Genomic DNA, 18,166 nt, shown 5'->3' with positions numbered 1-18,166 from the left:
GTACACTCAAAGAATCTCATCCAACAGCCCACATCGGCCACAATCAGAATCCACTAGTGTTTGACACCCTTGTTCAAAGACTAGTACGTTCTGATCAACACGACAGGTTTCATGTCAACGTGGAGACCTCTATTGGCCAACCAAAAGGACCATTTTTAACTAGCATGTCTCACCTGAGATTTTCCTGTTTAAATATGAGCTACTACATTACTAAGCTCCAGTGTAAACTCAAATGTTAAGCTCAATGACATTAACAGTCCATACCTTCTGATGCTGAAGTCACTTGTTCACTTCGAAAGTTGCCATTGGCTAAAGGTAAACATGCCTCAAAATACACTCCTCATATAATCCACCTTGCATTGAAATAGACTCACCTTGCATTGAAAGGAAATTGAAGGGGGCTAGCATACACAATACATAGAACTCTCTAAAGGGCTTAATTCGGTTACAAGCCAGCCCACAGGTACTCCTTTTTTGTTATGTAGATTAGATAAATAATGGCCAGGTACGACCATGTGCCACAGAGGAAGACCCCACACTTGGAATGTGGCAAGTGGAGCATGGAGACCAACAGGATGCAATGCAAGAGACTCTCTTTGTTGTACATTCATCCAGAAAGGTCGACAAACGACAGCTTTCTTTTGCAGGGGATCTGATCTAAAAGAAAGCGCACTGCCAGTGTTGAATTACAGCAAAAAACAACCTTCGATCTACGGCTGCAATTGACGACACTTTGTTCTGGCTAGTCCCTACCTTTGAATCTCAGATCAACATTTCCAAGCTTTCTTTCCACGAAACTGCTTGGTCAATCGCCTCTTAGCACTCTTTTGCATCCGAGATTTGGAAGCTTTTGCTAATTTTGCTGCCAGAGGCAAGCTCTTCATCTTCTCCTTTTGCCTGTTGCTTAGACCACCAGTCTGCATAACAAAAAGTTACAATTGTAACTACTTAAAAAGCAACCAGGAGTTGCTACTGAAATAACTTTTTTAGCTCAAGCCAAAAGAATTTCTAAGAAGCCCTCTGAAATTACCTTATTCTGCTTCACTGATGTCCGTGCTTTATAAGATAGCCGCTCCTCCTGCCCTGCCCGGACACTGGCAAGTCGATCTTCCTTCTCTCGTCGCTTGCGTACATTGGCCTGAAAGACTCTTCAAGAATCAATTGGCTGTGCAATTCACCATTTTAAACTTTTCATATTTCTACTTCAACTTTCAAACCTCTAACATAGCTGGATTGACACCACGGTCGTTCATGTATTCAGAAGTTGGGATTTTGACCAACTCCTCTTTCCCTCTTGATTTTCCAATGCCAGCATTAGCCAAAGCATCTCGGGCAGCCTTCTTTGCCTGAAACAGGGGCAAGGTCAAACTTGTCATTGACAAACATCTTACTTAACATCCTGCACAACTTTGCAATTGTCTAGTAACTGAAGAATTACATTACCTGAAGTTTTTTGATACGCTGAAAGTCCAAATCTGAGAGAATGCCATCACCATCTTGCCGGTTCTCTCCTGCTAACTTACTGTCATCTTGACTTTGATTCACCAGTAACTTCTTCAGCTCCCGTAGACTGCGATTAGAAGTCTCACCATTTTGCCCTTCTATTCTGCTACGCTTAGACATAGGCCCTATTTCTCCTTCAAGACTTTTCCTTTTCAACTCCTTTTTGTCAACACCTTCACAAATCAATCCAGACTCTGTTGCAAGAGCCTCTTCCTCACTTGAACTGACCACCTCATCAATCTCCTCGTCACTTTCACTGGCAAAGCCTTGAATATCTGAGTCACTTGTTGCTTCATCCCCCTCTTCCTCTTTGCATTCTTCCTCCTCATCAGACAAACAACCCAGTTCATTGATCTTAACTTTGGGGTCCTCACTATCATCATCACTATCACTGATAAGGCCCTCATCACTCTGTACCTCATCTGATTCTTCAGTATCCTCCTGTGCTAATAAATCTACACCAGGTACATTACTCTGCACCAGCCTTTCCCCAAAAGATTTTGGCTTTCTCAAAAGATCCGCACCTTTGCCACGATCCCTTTTCTCCAATAATGAAGGATTTACCTGTCAATGTACCCGTAAGTGAAAGCAAATCCTCATATTGTATTCGTTATGCACCGACTATTGACTTCCACGTACCTGTCTGAAAATACCGACAATCGATCGTGCTGCGGACGAAACCGCTTTTTCACGGGATTTTTTGTAGAGTGCAAGGTCAGTCAGCAATTCACGAGTCATAATCTGCGAAGTCAGAACAATATTACCAAATGAAACAATGAAAAAACGGATTTCCTAAGAATGGACACATGTTTATGTGCTATCATATATTACAACAATGTTTACGGATAAGAAACCAGGATAAAAGCTCCAATGGCGTACCAAAGGCATCCTCATGCACATCTCTCGAACAACATTCAATCCAACAGCAATGACCTGCAAGAAAGCAGTTTCAAGATATTTATTTAGGGTGATAGGGTGAATATAATAAGCATCTATAAAAGCTTTCCTTGGGTTTGGTTTAAATATTGAACCTCAGGTCGGGCTCGATCATGCACAAACTGATTGACCAATTGGCGCAATAAAGACTCCACAGCATCAGGCGGTACCTGAACATGTAAAGCAATGTAAACCAGCCACAGGTCTGTGACTCCTCTTATGAGCAAGCTTACACCAGGGGTAAAGCATTCATGGCCCCCGTTCATGCATGGTCACACAGCACAAGTTTGCATATACACATACATGCACACCATTCAAGCCAACTTAACAATCTTTCAACTTTGATCAATGCAAAGGAAGCCTTTTAACTTTCATACCATATCATGGCAAGCTTGCACAGCTGCAGCCAACACATGGGTTATCTCGCGTTGATGAGGCTGCATGTCCAAGAAAGAAAAAATGATCACAATTTTGTTCCTATTTATTGCAATTTTGGATGTGGTGAATACCAAAAACTATGCATTCTTCCTCAATGCATGCAAACATTAATCTGTGAATCTAAAGACAATCAAGGCTGCACTTTGATACTCAAAACAGTTTGATATTGAATGCAGGTTCTCCTCCTTTTCTTCCCGTAACTATAGCTATTCATCACATTCCTGAACAGCATGGTGTACAGACGGCGAAGCTCTAGCGTGTAAGTTTGACATAGGCTTCCAAAACCTGGTGAACCCTGATGGGAGTTTTTGGATACCCTCTACATCAGTTAAAAGTTTGCAATTGGTGGACAAGATTGTGTATTCTGGTGTCCTGTGGCATATACCTATATACAAGAAATAGCCCAGATTCATCTATGAAGAAAGTGCAGCTATAGACTCATGGCATGACCGTACCCCCCGGATGAGGAGAATATTGGCCTAGTTGGAGCCATACTGGAACAACAGTGCCAACCAGTCCGGGTGTACATAAAACGCAGCAGGATTACCGGCGGAAATCACGGCGCAAAACACTGCACATTTTGCAGGATGCTGACGTGGCAGTGTCATACACAGACTCCACAACCTATCTCACAAATTGCCTTGAAAGATAGAGTCATCTGATTTGTCTTTTGACATTTTGGGAATTCTGATGTGCTGACAAGATTTTGCCTGGTGACTGCTATGGCACTGGTATAGGCGTGGAGCCTCTCCAATGTTGTACAGGCTTTTTTGAGCTATTTCAAGGTTTCAAGGCTTTTTTAAGCTATTTTAAAGCGCTGCTTGATCATAAAAAAACCTGCTTGAGGAACTTCGACCTGCGTCTGCAGCTTCTGGATGGCCATGGCTATAGCATGCAGCTGTACCTGAAGCGATGAAACCTCCGCTCCACTATCATGCTCTAGTGCTTGTGTTAGTTGTGCAGGTATGGTTTTGGCAGCCCCACTTCGGCTGGGTTGGTTTGCTTCCTACAGAGAGTTGCCTTGCTTGGGAATTTTCTTATCCACCATCACCATAGTCAAAATTGCCCCACACAATTCTCCTTTTTAGGGTTTCCCTCCCTGCGCACAATTTTTGTCTTGGTCTTGCCCTCCATGGATTTTGGTTGATGCCCATTTTCCCCTTCTTTCTCTGTGTCTCTGCATTTTAGTAACAAGGGTTTCCCTCTCTCTACCGGGGCTGCTGTCTTTCTTTGCATCCCTTTCTTTGTGCAGCTCTGCTCGAATCAAGGGTTTCAACACACAGGCACAAGGAACGAATCATCTTGTCTCTGAAGCTTGCATCTAAGAAGATCTTGCACGAGAGTGCATGCTGACTGCCTCTATGAGCACTTTCATCTCGCTATGGAGTTACAGGGTTGTCGGTGCGGTTCTCCTTCTATCTGTCAATGGAATCTCGTGTTAGGACCAAGTATCAGCTGGGATGCAAAATTGGCAGTGGATCATTTGGCAAGATCTACATTGGTATGTGATTTGTCTTCCCAAGATCCTCTAACTCGAATCTATTACAGATGACTGATCAGAAGTTTAGTCTGTGGCACCTGATTTGAACTCCCATTAGAAATTATGATAGATATTCTCTATGTATCAGAAAAGAGATTCTTCTTATGTGCCTACAGGAGATTAAGAGGGACATTGTTTTGATCTTTTAGAACGAGAGTGGCCATTATATTGGTCATCATTTTACTCATGGCATACAGTGTGATATGATAACTTGCACAAGACCCCAATGAGTTTGTTGGGGATTGTTAGCATTCATCACCTACATATTGGAAAGGTATGATTGTATTTGAAGGTACCTCTGATAGTTTTAAGATAACTTCCAAAGAAAATTCCATCGAGTACTGTGGAATCTAGAAGGGATTATTGAGATACCTCGGATGTCATGCAAAAAAAAAATTAAGTAAAGCTGCCAATTCTAGGTACTCATACTGAAATTTGACCCGTCAGTTTATAAAACTAGGTGATGTTTACACAGGCATCAGGCAGTGCTGCCGTTGGAAACTTAGTGACGGCCTTGTTTGAGTATGTGAGGTAAAACCTTTTGTCACGTGTACATCTAACCCTATGTGCATGTGGACACTCCTATCCCTAGGGCTTAGGACAACCTAGGAAGTGTTCTCTGTTACGGGCTTGGACACTCCAAGCGAGAAATCAATAGTAACACACAAACAGAAAATGCAAAATCATTAACTTAAATAGAGGGAGAGAGAAAAGGAGAATCGACACGGCAAAACGGAGTTCCAAGCCAAGACGCACTAGCCTCAAAGACTGGCGCCCCTACAGTATTTCTTTATTATTGCTCTTCACTCCTGAGGGTCCGACTCTCTCCGAGACTCTGTGTCTAGATGCTCTACGGAAGAGTGGCCTTCTTGGCATTTATAAGCTTACAAGGGATGCCCAAGAGCACAGCCCCAGAAGCAACAGGTTAAAATACATTCACACCCAAAAGCTCACATAGAAAACTGCCAGCGCAAATTGCGGAAATCGGTCTGCCACGTCATCACTGCAAGCCAATTACGAAAATCTGTACAGCTGCCACGTCAACATGTCAACACGATTTACGGACATTAGTTCCACAGGAAAAGCTATTGATAATTTTGGGTTAGTGAAACGAACCTACGAAGTGCATCTCCCGGCTACAAGGACCGCCTATAGACACGCGTCTGACGAACCACCCGACCATAGCCTACATCCGACAGCTCCCTCGTGCTGGGGCCCGCGTTCGAGGATGTAGGCATGCACCTGTAAAACGCTCGCCTACATCCGACAGCTCCCTCGTGCTGGGGCCCGCGTCCGAGGATGTAGGCATGCACCTGTAAGACCGAGCGTCCTATAACACCCGGCCTCACCTCCTCGAGGTGACCTCGCACACTCCTAGCCTCACGAGCTAACCACTTGCTATCACGAGGACGTGGCAATTATTAACCATGTCACAGAGATGTGGCAACTACTAACCTTGGTTGTTGGTTCTTTCCAATGGGGTTTATTTTATTTGTTTTGAGACCCTCTTTTTGAAGTAGCAAACGGTCGGACATTGTATGGCCAATGTGAACGGTATATTCACCCGTAGACGGGAAGTGGTCGGCACTGGAATTCGTATGGTAAGAGGATGTCTAGGCTCAGAGCAAGATCATATAGGTTCCCCCGTCGCACTTAGCAAGTTGGTGGATACTAGGAAGTGAACTCAATTAACACCTAAAGTCAAGGTGGGACTACCAACAAAAAGTATCCGACAGTTTGGCCACATTGCACTTTTGGATGCGGTCCCAATGAGAATAGATGGTCAGAAGACCAGTGGGAGCCCAACGGAAGCATCTCCTAAAATTTAGGGAACTACTATTTTGGGCCGTGAAATGTGTTCGCATCATTACCTCCGGTATGACTAGGGGAACATTTTATAACTCTGCCGCGAAGTCAACTGACGCGTTGGTTGGGATATTTTTAAGCGGTGAACCCGAAACGGGAAATTGCTTGAAAATGCGCCAAGTGTCGAATTTTCATGCACTTTCCTCTTGCAGAAGAAGTGGCGCTGAATTTTATGCTGGGAGGCCTCATTTCAGTTTTTTGTCACAGGTTAAGAGCTATGGAGTGCTTCCTTTCCCTCTCATGTACAATGTGGTGCTAGGAGTGATGCCCTGCACACTACACACTGCTCTCTCTCTCCCCTACATGCAGTTATGTGATGCCCCACAATAGGGCTACTCATTTGACTGATGTACAGTTGTGTGGGTTCATGCTTTTGTGCTGAGGCAAGAGCCTCCTTGGGCAGGAACAGGGGTAGCTAACTGCTGCTCCAAAGCAGGCACTGGTGAGGATCATAACCTCACCGTACAGGTGCAAAATCAGCGCTGTGTATGCTCTGTAAATTCACTGTTTTTCAGCCATACGGACGCCAGGACCATTGGGAATCGTGCCCCACTGGCAGAGGACAGTTAGGGGACTGCTTGGGGCTGAAAACGGGGCAAAAACCAGTAAATACAGCGTGCTGAATTTACTGTTTTTGGGCAAAAAACAGAGGGTGTACGCCAGTGCAAGTGAGTTCTAGCAAGGGAATTGGTTTCGCGCAAATTTTGGGGCTGTTATGTTGCAGAAATTTGGCCAAATCAAATGGTATCTAGGTGGATACACGTGAAGGATTCCCAGGACCTTACCTTGTAATTTACCCTCCTAAAGAATAAAGAAATACCGAAAGGGGCGCCAATTTTGGGGCCTACACGTTGTCGACGTCTGCTCGGAGCATTCTAGCTTCCGAGCCGTGTGTGTGATTAAGTGTTAATTCCCATTACAGGTCTCCTTTGCAAAGTGCTCTGTGTGTGTGTAAAGAATTTCGAGTGAAAGCCAACACCTACCGCCCTACGGGTCGGTTTCATGGTTCCGTTTCCGGGACATCAATCACTTTTTCCTCATAGAGTGAGCCTGGATTGTTCAGGGTAAAGACACACAGTGAAGGAACACGGGGATTATACTATGGCCAACAAGGGGAAGGGAATTATGGAAGAGGGTTCCTCTTCAAAGGACAGGTAAGAGATTCCTACGGTTTTTGAGATTGGCCAGAGCTCACGGCCACGTCAGTCTGTACCTCCTGTCAACGTGAATGTACCTCCAATAGTACAGGGCTTTATGACAAGGCAACTTGAGGATGATGCGTTCAAGACTCAATTAGTTGCCGCGGTGAATGTCTTTTCACAGCTGGTGCAGAATCCGAGGTTTATGGAATTCTTGCAAGCGCCACCAATGCAACAGCAAAATAGGCAACCTATGCCGCGTACGGAGCTTGTTGATGCTCAAGCCCAGGTACTTCATGTGGCGCAGGAGGAAAGGGAACACTCGCATGTTGTGGAGTCGGGGGCTCCAAAGCAGGTTCCTCCCGTGCTTGAACAAGTGGCTAGAACGCCTATTCCACAGGTTATGCCAGTTCAGCCCGCCACCTTTCAGAGCCAGCATGCTGTCTTGAATGGACAGGGAGCTGGATACCAAGCTATGCACTCAGTCTTTCCACCACCCACGGTACATCCTGGGTATTTTGGGGGTGGATCAGTGTTCCAAAGTATGGCTGGTTATGCGTCTGGAAGTCAGCCGTACATGCCACGAACAGTGTTCGGGGGTATGCAAGGCATCATGCCAAACCCCATGTATGGTAGTATGGTCAACCACGGCGAGTTTGGGGTGCCACAGGGTCATTTTGGCATGGCTGGTTTTTTTGGACAGCAGCCAGATATCGCACCTCTGACGCAACACGTGCCGATCATGCCGAGTACAGTGCCCATGTTGCAGACCATCCCGTATGACAATTTGGGGGCACTAGAGAAGCTGAAGGCTTACAAAGAAGGTGGTGCAGCAGTAAAGTTCAGTACCTTCAGTGGTTTCGAGGATAAGACAAAGGCACTCACTTTCCTCCAGCAGTTTGATACAGCTTACACGTGCCGATCATGCCGAGTACAGTGCCCATGTTGCAGACCATCCCGTATGACAATTTGGGGTCACTAGAGAAGCCGAAGGCTTACAAAGAAGGTGGTGCAGCAGTAAAGTTCAGTACCTTCAGTGGTTTTGAGGATAAGACAAAGGCACTCACTTTCCTCCAGCAACTTGATACAGCTTATGCGGGAGGGAATTTTACAGAGGCCTCGAAAGTCAGGAAAGCTACCACTTTCTTAAAGGACAATGCGCTTACATGGTGGACGACATTGTTAATGCAAGGACAGGTACCCGCCACTTGGGTTTACTTCAAGCAAATGTTTGCATCTGCTTGGCTATCAAATGAATTTGTAGCCGATGTCCTGACAAATTGGCACCAGCTTACTTCAGCTTCGTGCAAGAGCTTGCTGGAGTACAATAGGAGGTTTTGTAAAGCATTACTCTCAGTGACCTCCTACAGATTTGTGCCATTGACAGAGCAGATAGAGAAGTACTACTGTGGGCTGCCTAAAGGGCTTCGCGATTACTGTACAAAGAACAGAGTGGCTACCCTTACTCAGCTTATGGAAGTTGCGAACACTGGTCTTGCCTTGTTGAAAGGAGAGAACAGTGGATTTCCGAGCAGTGACAAAGGAGGGCAACAAAAGAAAAATTCAGCGAAGAAGCCTTTTGTGAAGACGGCTCCTGATGCGTCACAGGGGTCAAAAAAGGCCACCAAAGACAAGGATAGACTATGCTAAACCAAAAGCTTCAAGGTAAAGTTTCACAATCTTAAGAGTATCTGCTAGGTCCTGACTCCTCCTCCTCCTCCATCCACTTCCCATCCAATGCAGGATAGTTCTTGAATTTAACCAAGAACCGCCTTCCTACTTTACCCTTATTCTTTATGTCCTTATGCGCCAAAATCTGTTCAAGAACAAGGATCTCCTCGTTTTCTTCCACTTCGGGTTGCTCATCAAGCTCCCCATCGTCAGGCACATCACTTTTGAAAGGTTTCAAGAGACTCGCATGAAATGCATCCAAGTGTCGGGCAGTTTTAGTCGGAAGGAGAGATCATTTATCTTTTCAGAGGTCTGGAAAGGTCCGTAGTATCTCATACTAAGCTTTGGAAAAAGCCTCTCCTTTCCCTTTTTCTTTCTCAAGCTTGTCTTCTCAAAACGTAAGAGCCAATCATCCTCCTTCAATTTCAAATCACGATGATGGCGATCCGCTACCTTCTTCTGTCGTTCCTAAGATTTTTGCAAAGCCTCACGGACCTTGGCAAAAGCCGTGTCTAAGTCACGCGTATACTCATCAGTTTCAAAAATCTTGTCTTCCGTGCTTAGGAAGGGTGGAACCTTCGGAGCACCTTCAACAATCTCAAATGACGCCTTCCCCGTCGAAGAGTGTATCGTGTTGTTGTAGGCAAATTCCACCAAACGTACAGATACTTTTCCCATTGAGTCTTCTAATCCAAGATATAAGACTTGAATAAATCTAAAACCACTGAATTGGCAATCTCAGATTGCCCGTCAGTCTGCGAGTGGAAAGATGACGAGAACTGCAACCGCGTGCCAATGTTCTCCAAAATTGCCTTCCAAAACAAACTCGTAAATCTGGGGTCTGTCACAAAGTGATGACGTGGCGGACAACAAAAACCCTAATTTCTACCGGAAACCCTAAAATTCCTGCAAACCCTAATTTCTGCCAAAAAACCCTAATTTCTGAAAATCACGGAGGCTAAAAATATATATTTATTTTTTTATTTTTTTATTTTTTAATGATGAGCGACGCGAATCTTGCTTTTTCTCCATGCCATGAGAAAGAGAGAGAACTTGCTTTTTTTTTAAATAAAAAAAAGAGATTCTCTAAGAGAGAGAGAACTGATGCTTTTTATTTTTAAAAAGCTTTTGGGGCTCTTCCTTTGGGCATCCCTTGTACCTTTATATACGTGGTGAGGGCTTCACTTCTCAAAGCATCTGGACGCAGAGTCTGAGAGTGAAACCCTAGCCACTCTCTTGTACTTTGATCTGATTAATATAAAAAGAAATACCGAAAGGGGCGCCAGTCTTTGGGGCCAATATCTCTAGGCACGGAACTCCGCCGAGCCAGTGCAAATCTATTGTGATCTGTGAATTGTTTTAAAGTGGTTATTTGGTGCTGTCGAGGTTGATTCTTGACTTGGAGTGTCCAAGTCTGTTACAGTGGTATCAGAGCACAACCGTTTTCTCTTCTACGGAAAATCCGATCCTCGAAAAAAAAAAAATTCCGCGGCACCAATGGCTTCAGACAATGATCGATCGACTCCCTCTGCATCTGGAGATGCGGGCTAGGATCACAACGAAGATTCAGACAGAGAGTATGGCCCGCCTCGGCCTACTCAGGCGGAGCAGAGAGAGATGGAGCGTCGTCCATTGGCGATGCAACAAAGATGATGCTCAATTTTGCCAAGGACTCGAAGATGGCAAAATATATGAACCAGACCTCTTTGGAAGAGGTACAGATGGAGTGGCAAAGAACCACAACACCACTCTTGAAACCCGCTCTCAAGAAACCTTCTGCCTCCAAGAAATATACGGAGAAGGAATTGGAGAACAATGTTGATGCACGGATTGCTCAGCTTTTCGGCATGCAAAAGAAAGGCAAAAAGCGCGGCAAAAAGCAGAAGAAAGGCACTGACTTCCCGGGATATTTGGGTCGTCGGTCGACATTTGACAATGCAAAGAAATTGAAGAAGCGCGTCAAGTTTGAAGACCTACCCAGTTCTTCTTCTTCTTCTTCTGACAGTTCTTCTAGCTCTTCAGACTAGAGCCAAGAAGACAAGAAAAGCAAAAAGCGAAGCAAGAAACAACGCTTCGGAAAGGGCAAGAAAAAGGCAAGGAAGTCTAAGTCTTCGCCCAGTGAGTGAAACTTCTACACAGGACTCGTCTACGGACAGTTCAGACTCTGACAACGGAAACTTTTATGCGAATAAGAAGAATTTTTACAAAGCCAACCAGTATGACTTTCTCGAAGATAAAAGCAAGAAAGTACGAGAGTTTAAGGAAGGTGGCCACTCGATCAAGTTTGATACTTTCTCAAGATACTCCGATGCTTCGAAAGCTGTCTTTTTTCAGCAGTTTGACATCGCTTTCTCGGGAGGACGCTATTTAGAGCACTCCAAGATTCGGAGAGCTGCCTCTTACTTTAAGAGGAATGCTCGTACTTGGTGGTCCACGCTTCTTTTAAACAAGACTGCGCCAGTTAAATGGCTAAAATTTAAGCTTTTTATTTGTTCTTGGTTGACGCAAGAATATGAATAAGATATACGAGCTGCTTGGAACCATCTTCAGATGACCAAGAAAGATACAATCAATGCTTACTGTGAAAGATTCTGGAGCTCTTTTCTACCCGCCTCTCCATTCAAGAAGATCTCGTTCAGAGAACAGATTGAGCGGTTTACCTTGGGTCTACCTACAGAGATCCGAGATAACTGCTTGGAATAGAAGTCAGCTTCTATTTAGGAGTTGATGAGTCATGCGAAGCGGAGCTTTGCCATTCACTCTGGCAGTTTGACCTACCCCACAGATAAGGCCATGACACAACGAGCCGAACAGGCTTCTGGGAATGATAGTAGAAAGAAAAAGAGCAACCCAGAGAAAAAGGATGCACGACCCAAGCTTACTCCTGAGGAGAGAGCTCGCTTCATCAGAGAGGGGAAGTGCTTTGGATGCGGGGAACATGGACATATCTCCGCGAAGTGCCCTAAAAAGGCACAGAAAGAACAAAATGATAAAGACAACGACAGGCCTGAGAGTTCGAGATCAGCTGAGGAAGTTGGCAGAAAAGGCAGATAGAAAAGCAAAACTGGTACCACATGGCGTGGGACCTGCACCGAATCTCATGAATGAAAGTACAAACTTTGCCGCTTTTGGGGCAAAGTGAAGGATCGGGAAGCTCTTTTGAAGGAGCCAAGGCCAACTTCTTTTCACTCGGAATTGGCGGCTCGATTTGGAATTACGCCCGACAGACTAACGCCACAGGCGGAGGTAGTTCGACTGGCACCCGGATGGGATGTTGCCATTACACCGAGCATTGGCAAACTTCGTTTGCAATGACAGGGGTGTTCATGGCACGCGAGTGACGTTCTACTCAGGATCCCTTGGTACCACAAGAACTACGCCGTGGTTGACTACCGGGTCGAGAAAGCGACTTTGATAAATGAAGGGCTTAGAGATTGTACTTGATGAACTTCAGTTTCTTACTCATTCTTTTGGGAGAGAACTGAACGCTGGATAAAGTTTGAATATGTTTTGACCTAATCAAAAGAACGCCAAGATTTTTCTCCACACTCATGCCGATTGCTTTTCAGAGGGCCTGAAGATAAGACCATTGATCTGATACCTAGCAGCACGCCACCGAATCGGCCACCTTACCGTGTGAGCCGAGCACAGAATGAAGAGATTATGAACCAAGTGAAGCACCTCTTGGAAAAGGGTCTTGTCCAGCCTAGTACTTCACCGTATTGTTCTCCAGTAATGTTGGTTTTGAAGAAAGACGGATCTTGGAGAATGTGCATCGATTATGGCACTCTCAACGAAATCACCATCAAGAACAGATTTCCGATTCCTAGGATCGATGATATACTCGACAGGTTACAGGGATCCTCGTGCTTTAGCAAGATTGACTTGACGAGTGGATATCATCAGATCAAGACAGCGCCAAGAGATGTCTACAAGACAGCTTTTCGAACGACTTTTGGGTTATTTGAGTTTTTGGTGATGCCTTAACCAATGCTCCTGCGACATTTAACCGGATGATGGACAGGATTTTTCGAGAGTACACGCTATTTGTTGGCACTTTCTTTGACGACATCATTGTTTTCTCCAAGAATGAGGCAGAACATAGAGATCATCTGCTTCAAGTCTTTCAGGCATTACGAGATCACACGTTAGTGATTAATGCAAAGAAAAGTGAATTTTTCCTACCAGAGATACACTTTTTGGGACACATTGTGTCAGCAGCAGCAGGAGTGCAAATGGACCCGGCCAAGATAGAGACTATCCGTGATTGGCCCGATTTGAGGAATGTCCATGAAGTTAGAAGCTTCTTGGGACACTGTTCGTACTACAGGCGGTTCATACGAAAGTTTGCAAAGGTTGCTTCCCCTTTGCATACCTTGACACAGAAAGGAGTACCTTTTTCGTGGGGACCCACAGAGGTGACTGCCTTTCGGACATTGAAAGAGAAATTGACTACAGGACCTATTTTGACTTTGTCGGACTTGCAGAAGTCATTTGAAGTATATTGTGATGCTTGTGGTTGTAGTCTCGGTACGGTCTTGACGCAAGAAGGCCATGTCATAGCTTACGAGAGCCGTTTGTTCTCTAGGCCAGAGATGACAACACAGATTTATCAAAAAGAGCTTTTAGCGGTTATCCATGCTCTTACTCAGTGGCGGGATTACCGACTCGGAGCGGATTTTACTGTCTTTACAGACCATCAAAGTTTGTGCTACTTCTTGTCACAGAAGCAACTTTCGGAAAAGCAGATGCGTTGGGCGAACATCTTGTCATAGTTCCACTTCCAGATTGTCCATGTGCAGGGACAGAAGAATGTGGTGGCAGATGCTTTCTCTCGGAAACCGTTGGTTCTGGCTATTTCCGCGATACATCATAGGAGCTTCGAGGATATGGTCGATCAGTATGCCACAGATACAGATTTTGCAGATATTTTCACACGGATTCGGGATGGGGAGACAGTAGCTGGATACTCCCTTCGGGAAGGCTACTTGATGAAAAAGATTGTTGTGCGTTACACAGCCGTTGAGGGCAAAGGTTATGACTGAATGCCACTGTCTACCTTTTACGGGTCACCGCGGCCTTGCTACCACCATGAAGGGGGTAGAGAGATACTTCTTTTAGGCCGAGACTCAAAAAGGATGTGGAAGAGTTTGTGCGCAGTTGCTTAGTATGCCAGAAGGTCAAGTTTGACAGGCATAAGACACAGGGATTGTTACACCCTTTACCCATACCCACCCGCCCCTGGAAAAGTATTGAAATCGATTTCATTTTTTATCTCCCAAGAACACAGAATGATCACGATGATTTTCCGATTACATGGCACGTCTGAGACGATTGTCTCCGACAGAGACCCTAGATTTATGAGTTTGTTTTGGAAGGCAATTTGGGAGAACATTGGCACGCAGTTGCAGTTCTCGTGATCGTTCCACTTGCAGACTGACGGACAATCTGAGATTGCCAATTCATTTATTTTAGATTTATTGAAGTCTTGTATCTCGGATCAGAAGACTCAATGGGAAAAGAACTTACCTTTGGTGGAATTTGCCTACAATAACACGATACACTCTTCGACGGGGAAGACGCCATGTGAGATTGTTGAAAGTGTTGCGAAGGTTCCATCCTTCCTGAGCACGAAAGATTAGATATTTGAAGCGGATGAATATTCGCGAGATTTGGATTCGGCTTTTGCCTAGGTTCGCGAGACTTTGCAAAAGTCTCAAGAATGACAGAAAAAGGCAGCGGATCGCCATCGTCGCGACTTGAAATGAAGCAGGATGATTGGGTGCTCTTACTTTTGAGAAGGCACGCCTAAGAAAGAAAAGGGAAAGGAGAGGCTTTTTTCCAAAGCTTAGTATGTGATACTACGGACCTTTCCAGATAACTGAAAAGATAAATGATGTCTCCTTCCGATTGAAACTGCAAGATACTTGGAGGATTCACAATGCATTGCATGTGAGTCTCTTGAAACCTGTTAAGGGTGATGTGCTTGATGATGGGGAGCCTGATGAGCAACCCGAAGTGGAAGAAAACGAGGAGATCCTTGTTCCTGAACAGATTTTGGCACATAACGATACGAAGAAAGGTAAAGTCCGAAGGCAATTCTTAGTTAAGTTCAAGAACTTTCCTGCATTTGATGCGAAGTGGATGGAGGAGGAGGACCTAGCAGATACTTCTCGGATTGTGAAACTTTACCTCGATGTTTTGGTTTAGCATAGTCTACTCCAAACGGAACCCAGAATTCAGCTTGGCCGGAGATCTGGTGCAGTGGGATGCACAAGAGGGGAGTCACTCCGCTCCCTTGTCAACAGATGCCTTGATTTTGATACTAAAGTCACTGATGTCTCTTTGAGCTTCAGGGATACTGAGAGCTGACATTATTCTGATGGATTACTTTATGAAGTGGAATTCCTGATAATGATACTGATTTGTTCTTGACTTCTTGTGAGTGCAGGAACTGACAAACGAAATGACTGCAGCATTTTGGTCTGATTGATCTCGAATAGACATGGTTGCAATAGGGGTTAGTCAATCGGACATCAATGAGGTCCCGATTGGACCTAGATGTGATTGCTAGCTACATTGCCGATAAATCATGGTCTAAGATCCGAATTAATGTTGAATGTCATGTGACGTCCTGTGATGTCTGGTGATGTGACTGTCGATTTTGTACATGTGCTAGATGTGTGTTCCTAGTCTAACAGTCAGTGTCTGCTAAGACGGTTTATGGCTTTTGTCGGTTTTGCAGGCATAATCGCGGTCGATTACAATGCTTTCAAGAGGGGGGTATGTCACAAAGTGATGACGTGGCGGACAGCAAAAACCCTAAAATTCCTGCAAACCCTAATTTTTGGAAATCACGGAGGCTTTAAAAAAAAAAATTTAAAATGATGAGCGACATGAATCTTGCTTTTTCTCCATGCCATGAGAAAGAGAGAGAACTTGCTTTTTTTTATCAAGAAAAAAAGACTCTCTAAGAGAGAGAGAACTGATGCTTTTTATTTTTAAAAAACTTTTGGGGCTCTGCTTTTGGGCATCCCTTGTACCTTTAAATACGTGGTGAGGGTTTCACTTCTCAGAGCATCTGGACGCAGAGTCTGAGAGTGAAACCCTAGCCACTCTCTTGTACTTTGATCTGATTAATATAGAAAGAATTACCGAAAGGGGCGCCAGTATTTGGGGCCAATATCTCTAGGCACGGAACTCCGCCGGGCCAATGCAAATCTATTGTTATCTGTGAATTGTTTTGAAGTGGTTATTTGGTGTTGTCGCGGTTGATTCTTGACGTGGAGTATCCAAGTCTGTTACAGAGTCCTTCTCGAAGACAATCGTCTCAGGCATGCCATGTAATCTGAAAATCTGGGCCACAAACAGTCTCGCTAAGTGGATCCGGCTTGATTGTTTTCTTCCCTGGAATGAAATGAGCCTGCTTGCTAAATCTGTCAATTAACAGTCCAGATACCATCATGACCACTCTGTGTTCTCGGGAGATCAAAAATGAAATCCATTGCAACACTTTCCTAGGGGCGGATGGGTATGGGCAAAGGCTGTAAAAATCCTTGTGCTTTATGCTTGTCAAACTTGACCTTCTGGCATACCAAGCAACTGCGCACAAACTAGTCCACATCCTTCTTGAGTCTCGGCCAAAAGAAGTATCTCTACCCCTTTCATGGTGGTAGCAATGCCGCAATGACCCGTAAAAGGCGGACACAGGCATTCAGTCCTAACCTTTTCCTTCAACGGCTGTGTAACACACAACATGGTTTCCCACATCAAGTAGCCATCCCGATGGAATATCCCGCTATTGTCTTCCCATCCCGTATCCGTGTGAGAACGTCTGCAAAATCCGGATCTATGGCATACTGGTCGACCATATCCTCAAAGCTCCTATGATGTATCGTGGAAATAGCCAGAACCAACGGCTTCCGAGACAAAACATCTTCCCCCAAATTCTTCTATCCCTTAACATGGTCAATCTCGAAGTCGAATTGTGACAAGATGTTCGCCCACTGCATCTGCTTTTCCGATAGCTGCTTCTGTGACAAGAAGTAGCGCAAACTCTGATGGTCTGTACAGACATTAAAATCCGCTCCAAGTAGGTAATGCCGCCACTGAGTAAGAGCATGGATAACCGCCAAGAGCTCTTTCTTATAAATCTGTGCTGTCAATTCCGGCCTTGAGAACAATCAACTCTCGTAAGCAGTGACATGGCCTTCTTGCATTAAGACCGCACCCAGACTACGACCACAAGCATCACAATATACTTTAAATGACTTCTGCAAGTCCGGCAAAGTCAAAATTGGTCCCGTAGTCAATTTCTCTTTCAATGTCTGAAAGGCAGTCACCTCTGTGGGTCCCCACGAGAAAGGGACTCCTTTCTGTGTCAAAACATGCAAACGGGAAGCAACTCTGCAAACTTTCGAATGAGCCGCCTATAGTACGAACACAGTCCCAAGAAGCTTCTAACTTCATGGACATTCTTCAAATCGGGCCAATCACGGATAGTCTCTATCTTGGCCGGATCCATTTGCACTCTTGCTGCTGACACAATGTGTCCCAAAAAGTGTATCTTTGGTAGGAAAAATTCATTTTTCTTCACATTAATCACTACCTTGTGATCTCATAATGCCTGAAAGACCTAAAGCAGATGATCTCCTATGTTCTGCCTCATTCTTGGAGAAAACAATGATATCGTCAAAGAAAGTGCGAACAAATAGCATGTACTGTCGAAAAATCATGTCCATCATTTGCTTAAATGTCGCAGGAGCATTGGTTAAGCCAAAAGGCATCAGCAAAAACTCAAATAACCCAAAAGTAGTCTGAAAGGTTGTCTTGTAGACGTCTCTCAACGCAATTCGGATCTGATGATATCCACTCTTCAAATCAATCCTACTAAAGAACGAGGATCCCTGTAATCTATCGAGTATATCATCGATCCTAGGAATCAAAAATTTGTTCTTGATGGTGATTTTGTTGAGAGCTCTATAATCGATGCACATTCTTTAAGATCCGTCTTTCTTCAAAACCACCAACATTGGAGAACAATATGGTGAAGTACTAGGCTGGACAAGACCCT

General features: G+C 44.6%; 1 protein-coding gene across 2 annotated transcripts in view; it reads right to left on the bottom strand.

The window, feature by feature from the left end:
* Window positions 1-322: 322 nt before the first annotated feature.
* The window catches only part of LOC147434435 (ARM repeat superfamily protein), a 31,874-nt gene continuing 14,030 nt past the window's right edge, over window positions 323-18,166 (bottom strand). For both annotated transcript variants that reach the window (XM_086490901.1, XM_086490902.1), the window contains 8 exons: window positions 2,817-2,876; window positions 2,535-2,609; window positions 2,383-2,436; window positions 2,143-2,244; window positions 1,444-2,067; window positions 1,218-1,346; window positions 1,031-1,138; window positions 323-917 (listed from right to left, as the gene is read on the bottom strand). In XM_086490901.1, the coding sequence (XP_086347027.1) occupies window positions 768-917; window positions 1,031-1,138; window positions 1,218-1,346; window positions 1,444-2,067; window positions 2,143-2,244; window positions 2,383-2,436; window positions 2,535-2,609; window positions 2,817-2,876 (1,302 nt within the window). In that variant the 3' untranslated portion in view covers window positions 323-767. The remainder of the gene's footprint in view (window positions 918-1,030; window positions 1,139-1,217; window positions 1,347-1,443; window positions 2,068-2,142; window positions 2,245-2,382; window positions 2,437-2,534; window positions 2,610-2,816; window positions 2,877-18,166) is intronic.

This window comes from Adiantum capillus-veneris, chromosome 19 (genome assembly GCF_014529385.1).
Source record: "Adiantum capillus-veneris isolate H3 chromosome 19, ASM1452938v2, whole genome shotgun sequence".
Lineage (NCBI taxonomy): Eukaryota > Viridiplantae > Streptophyta > Polypodiopsida > Polypodiales > Pteridaceae > Adiantum > Adiantum capillus-veneris.
Note: the sequence above shows the minus strand (reverse complement) of the source record. Positions and strands in the feature narration are given on the sequence as shown.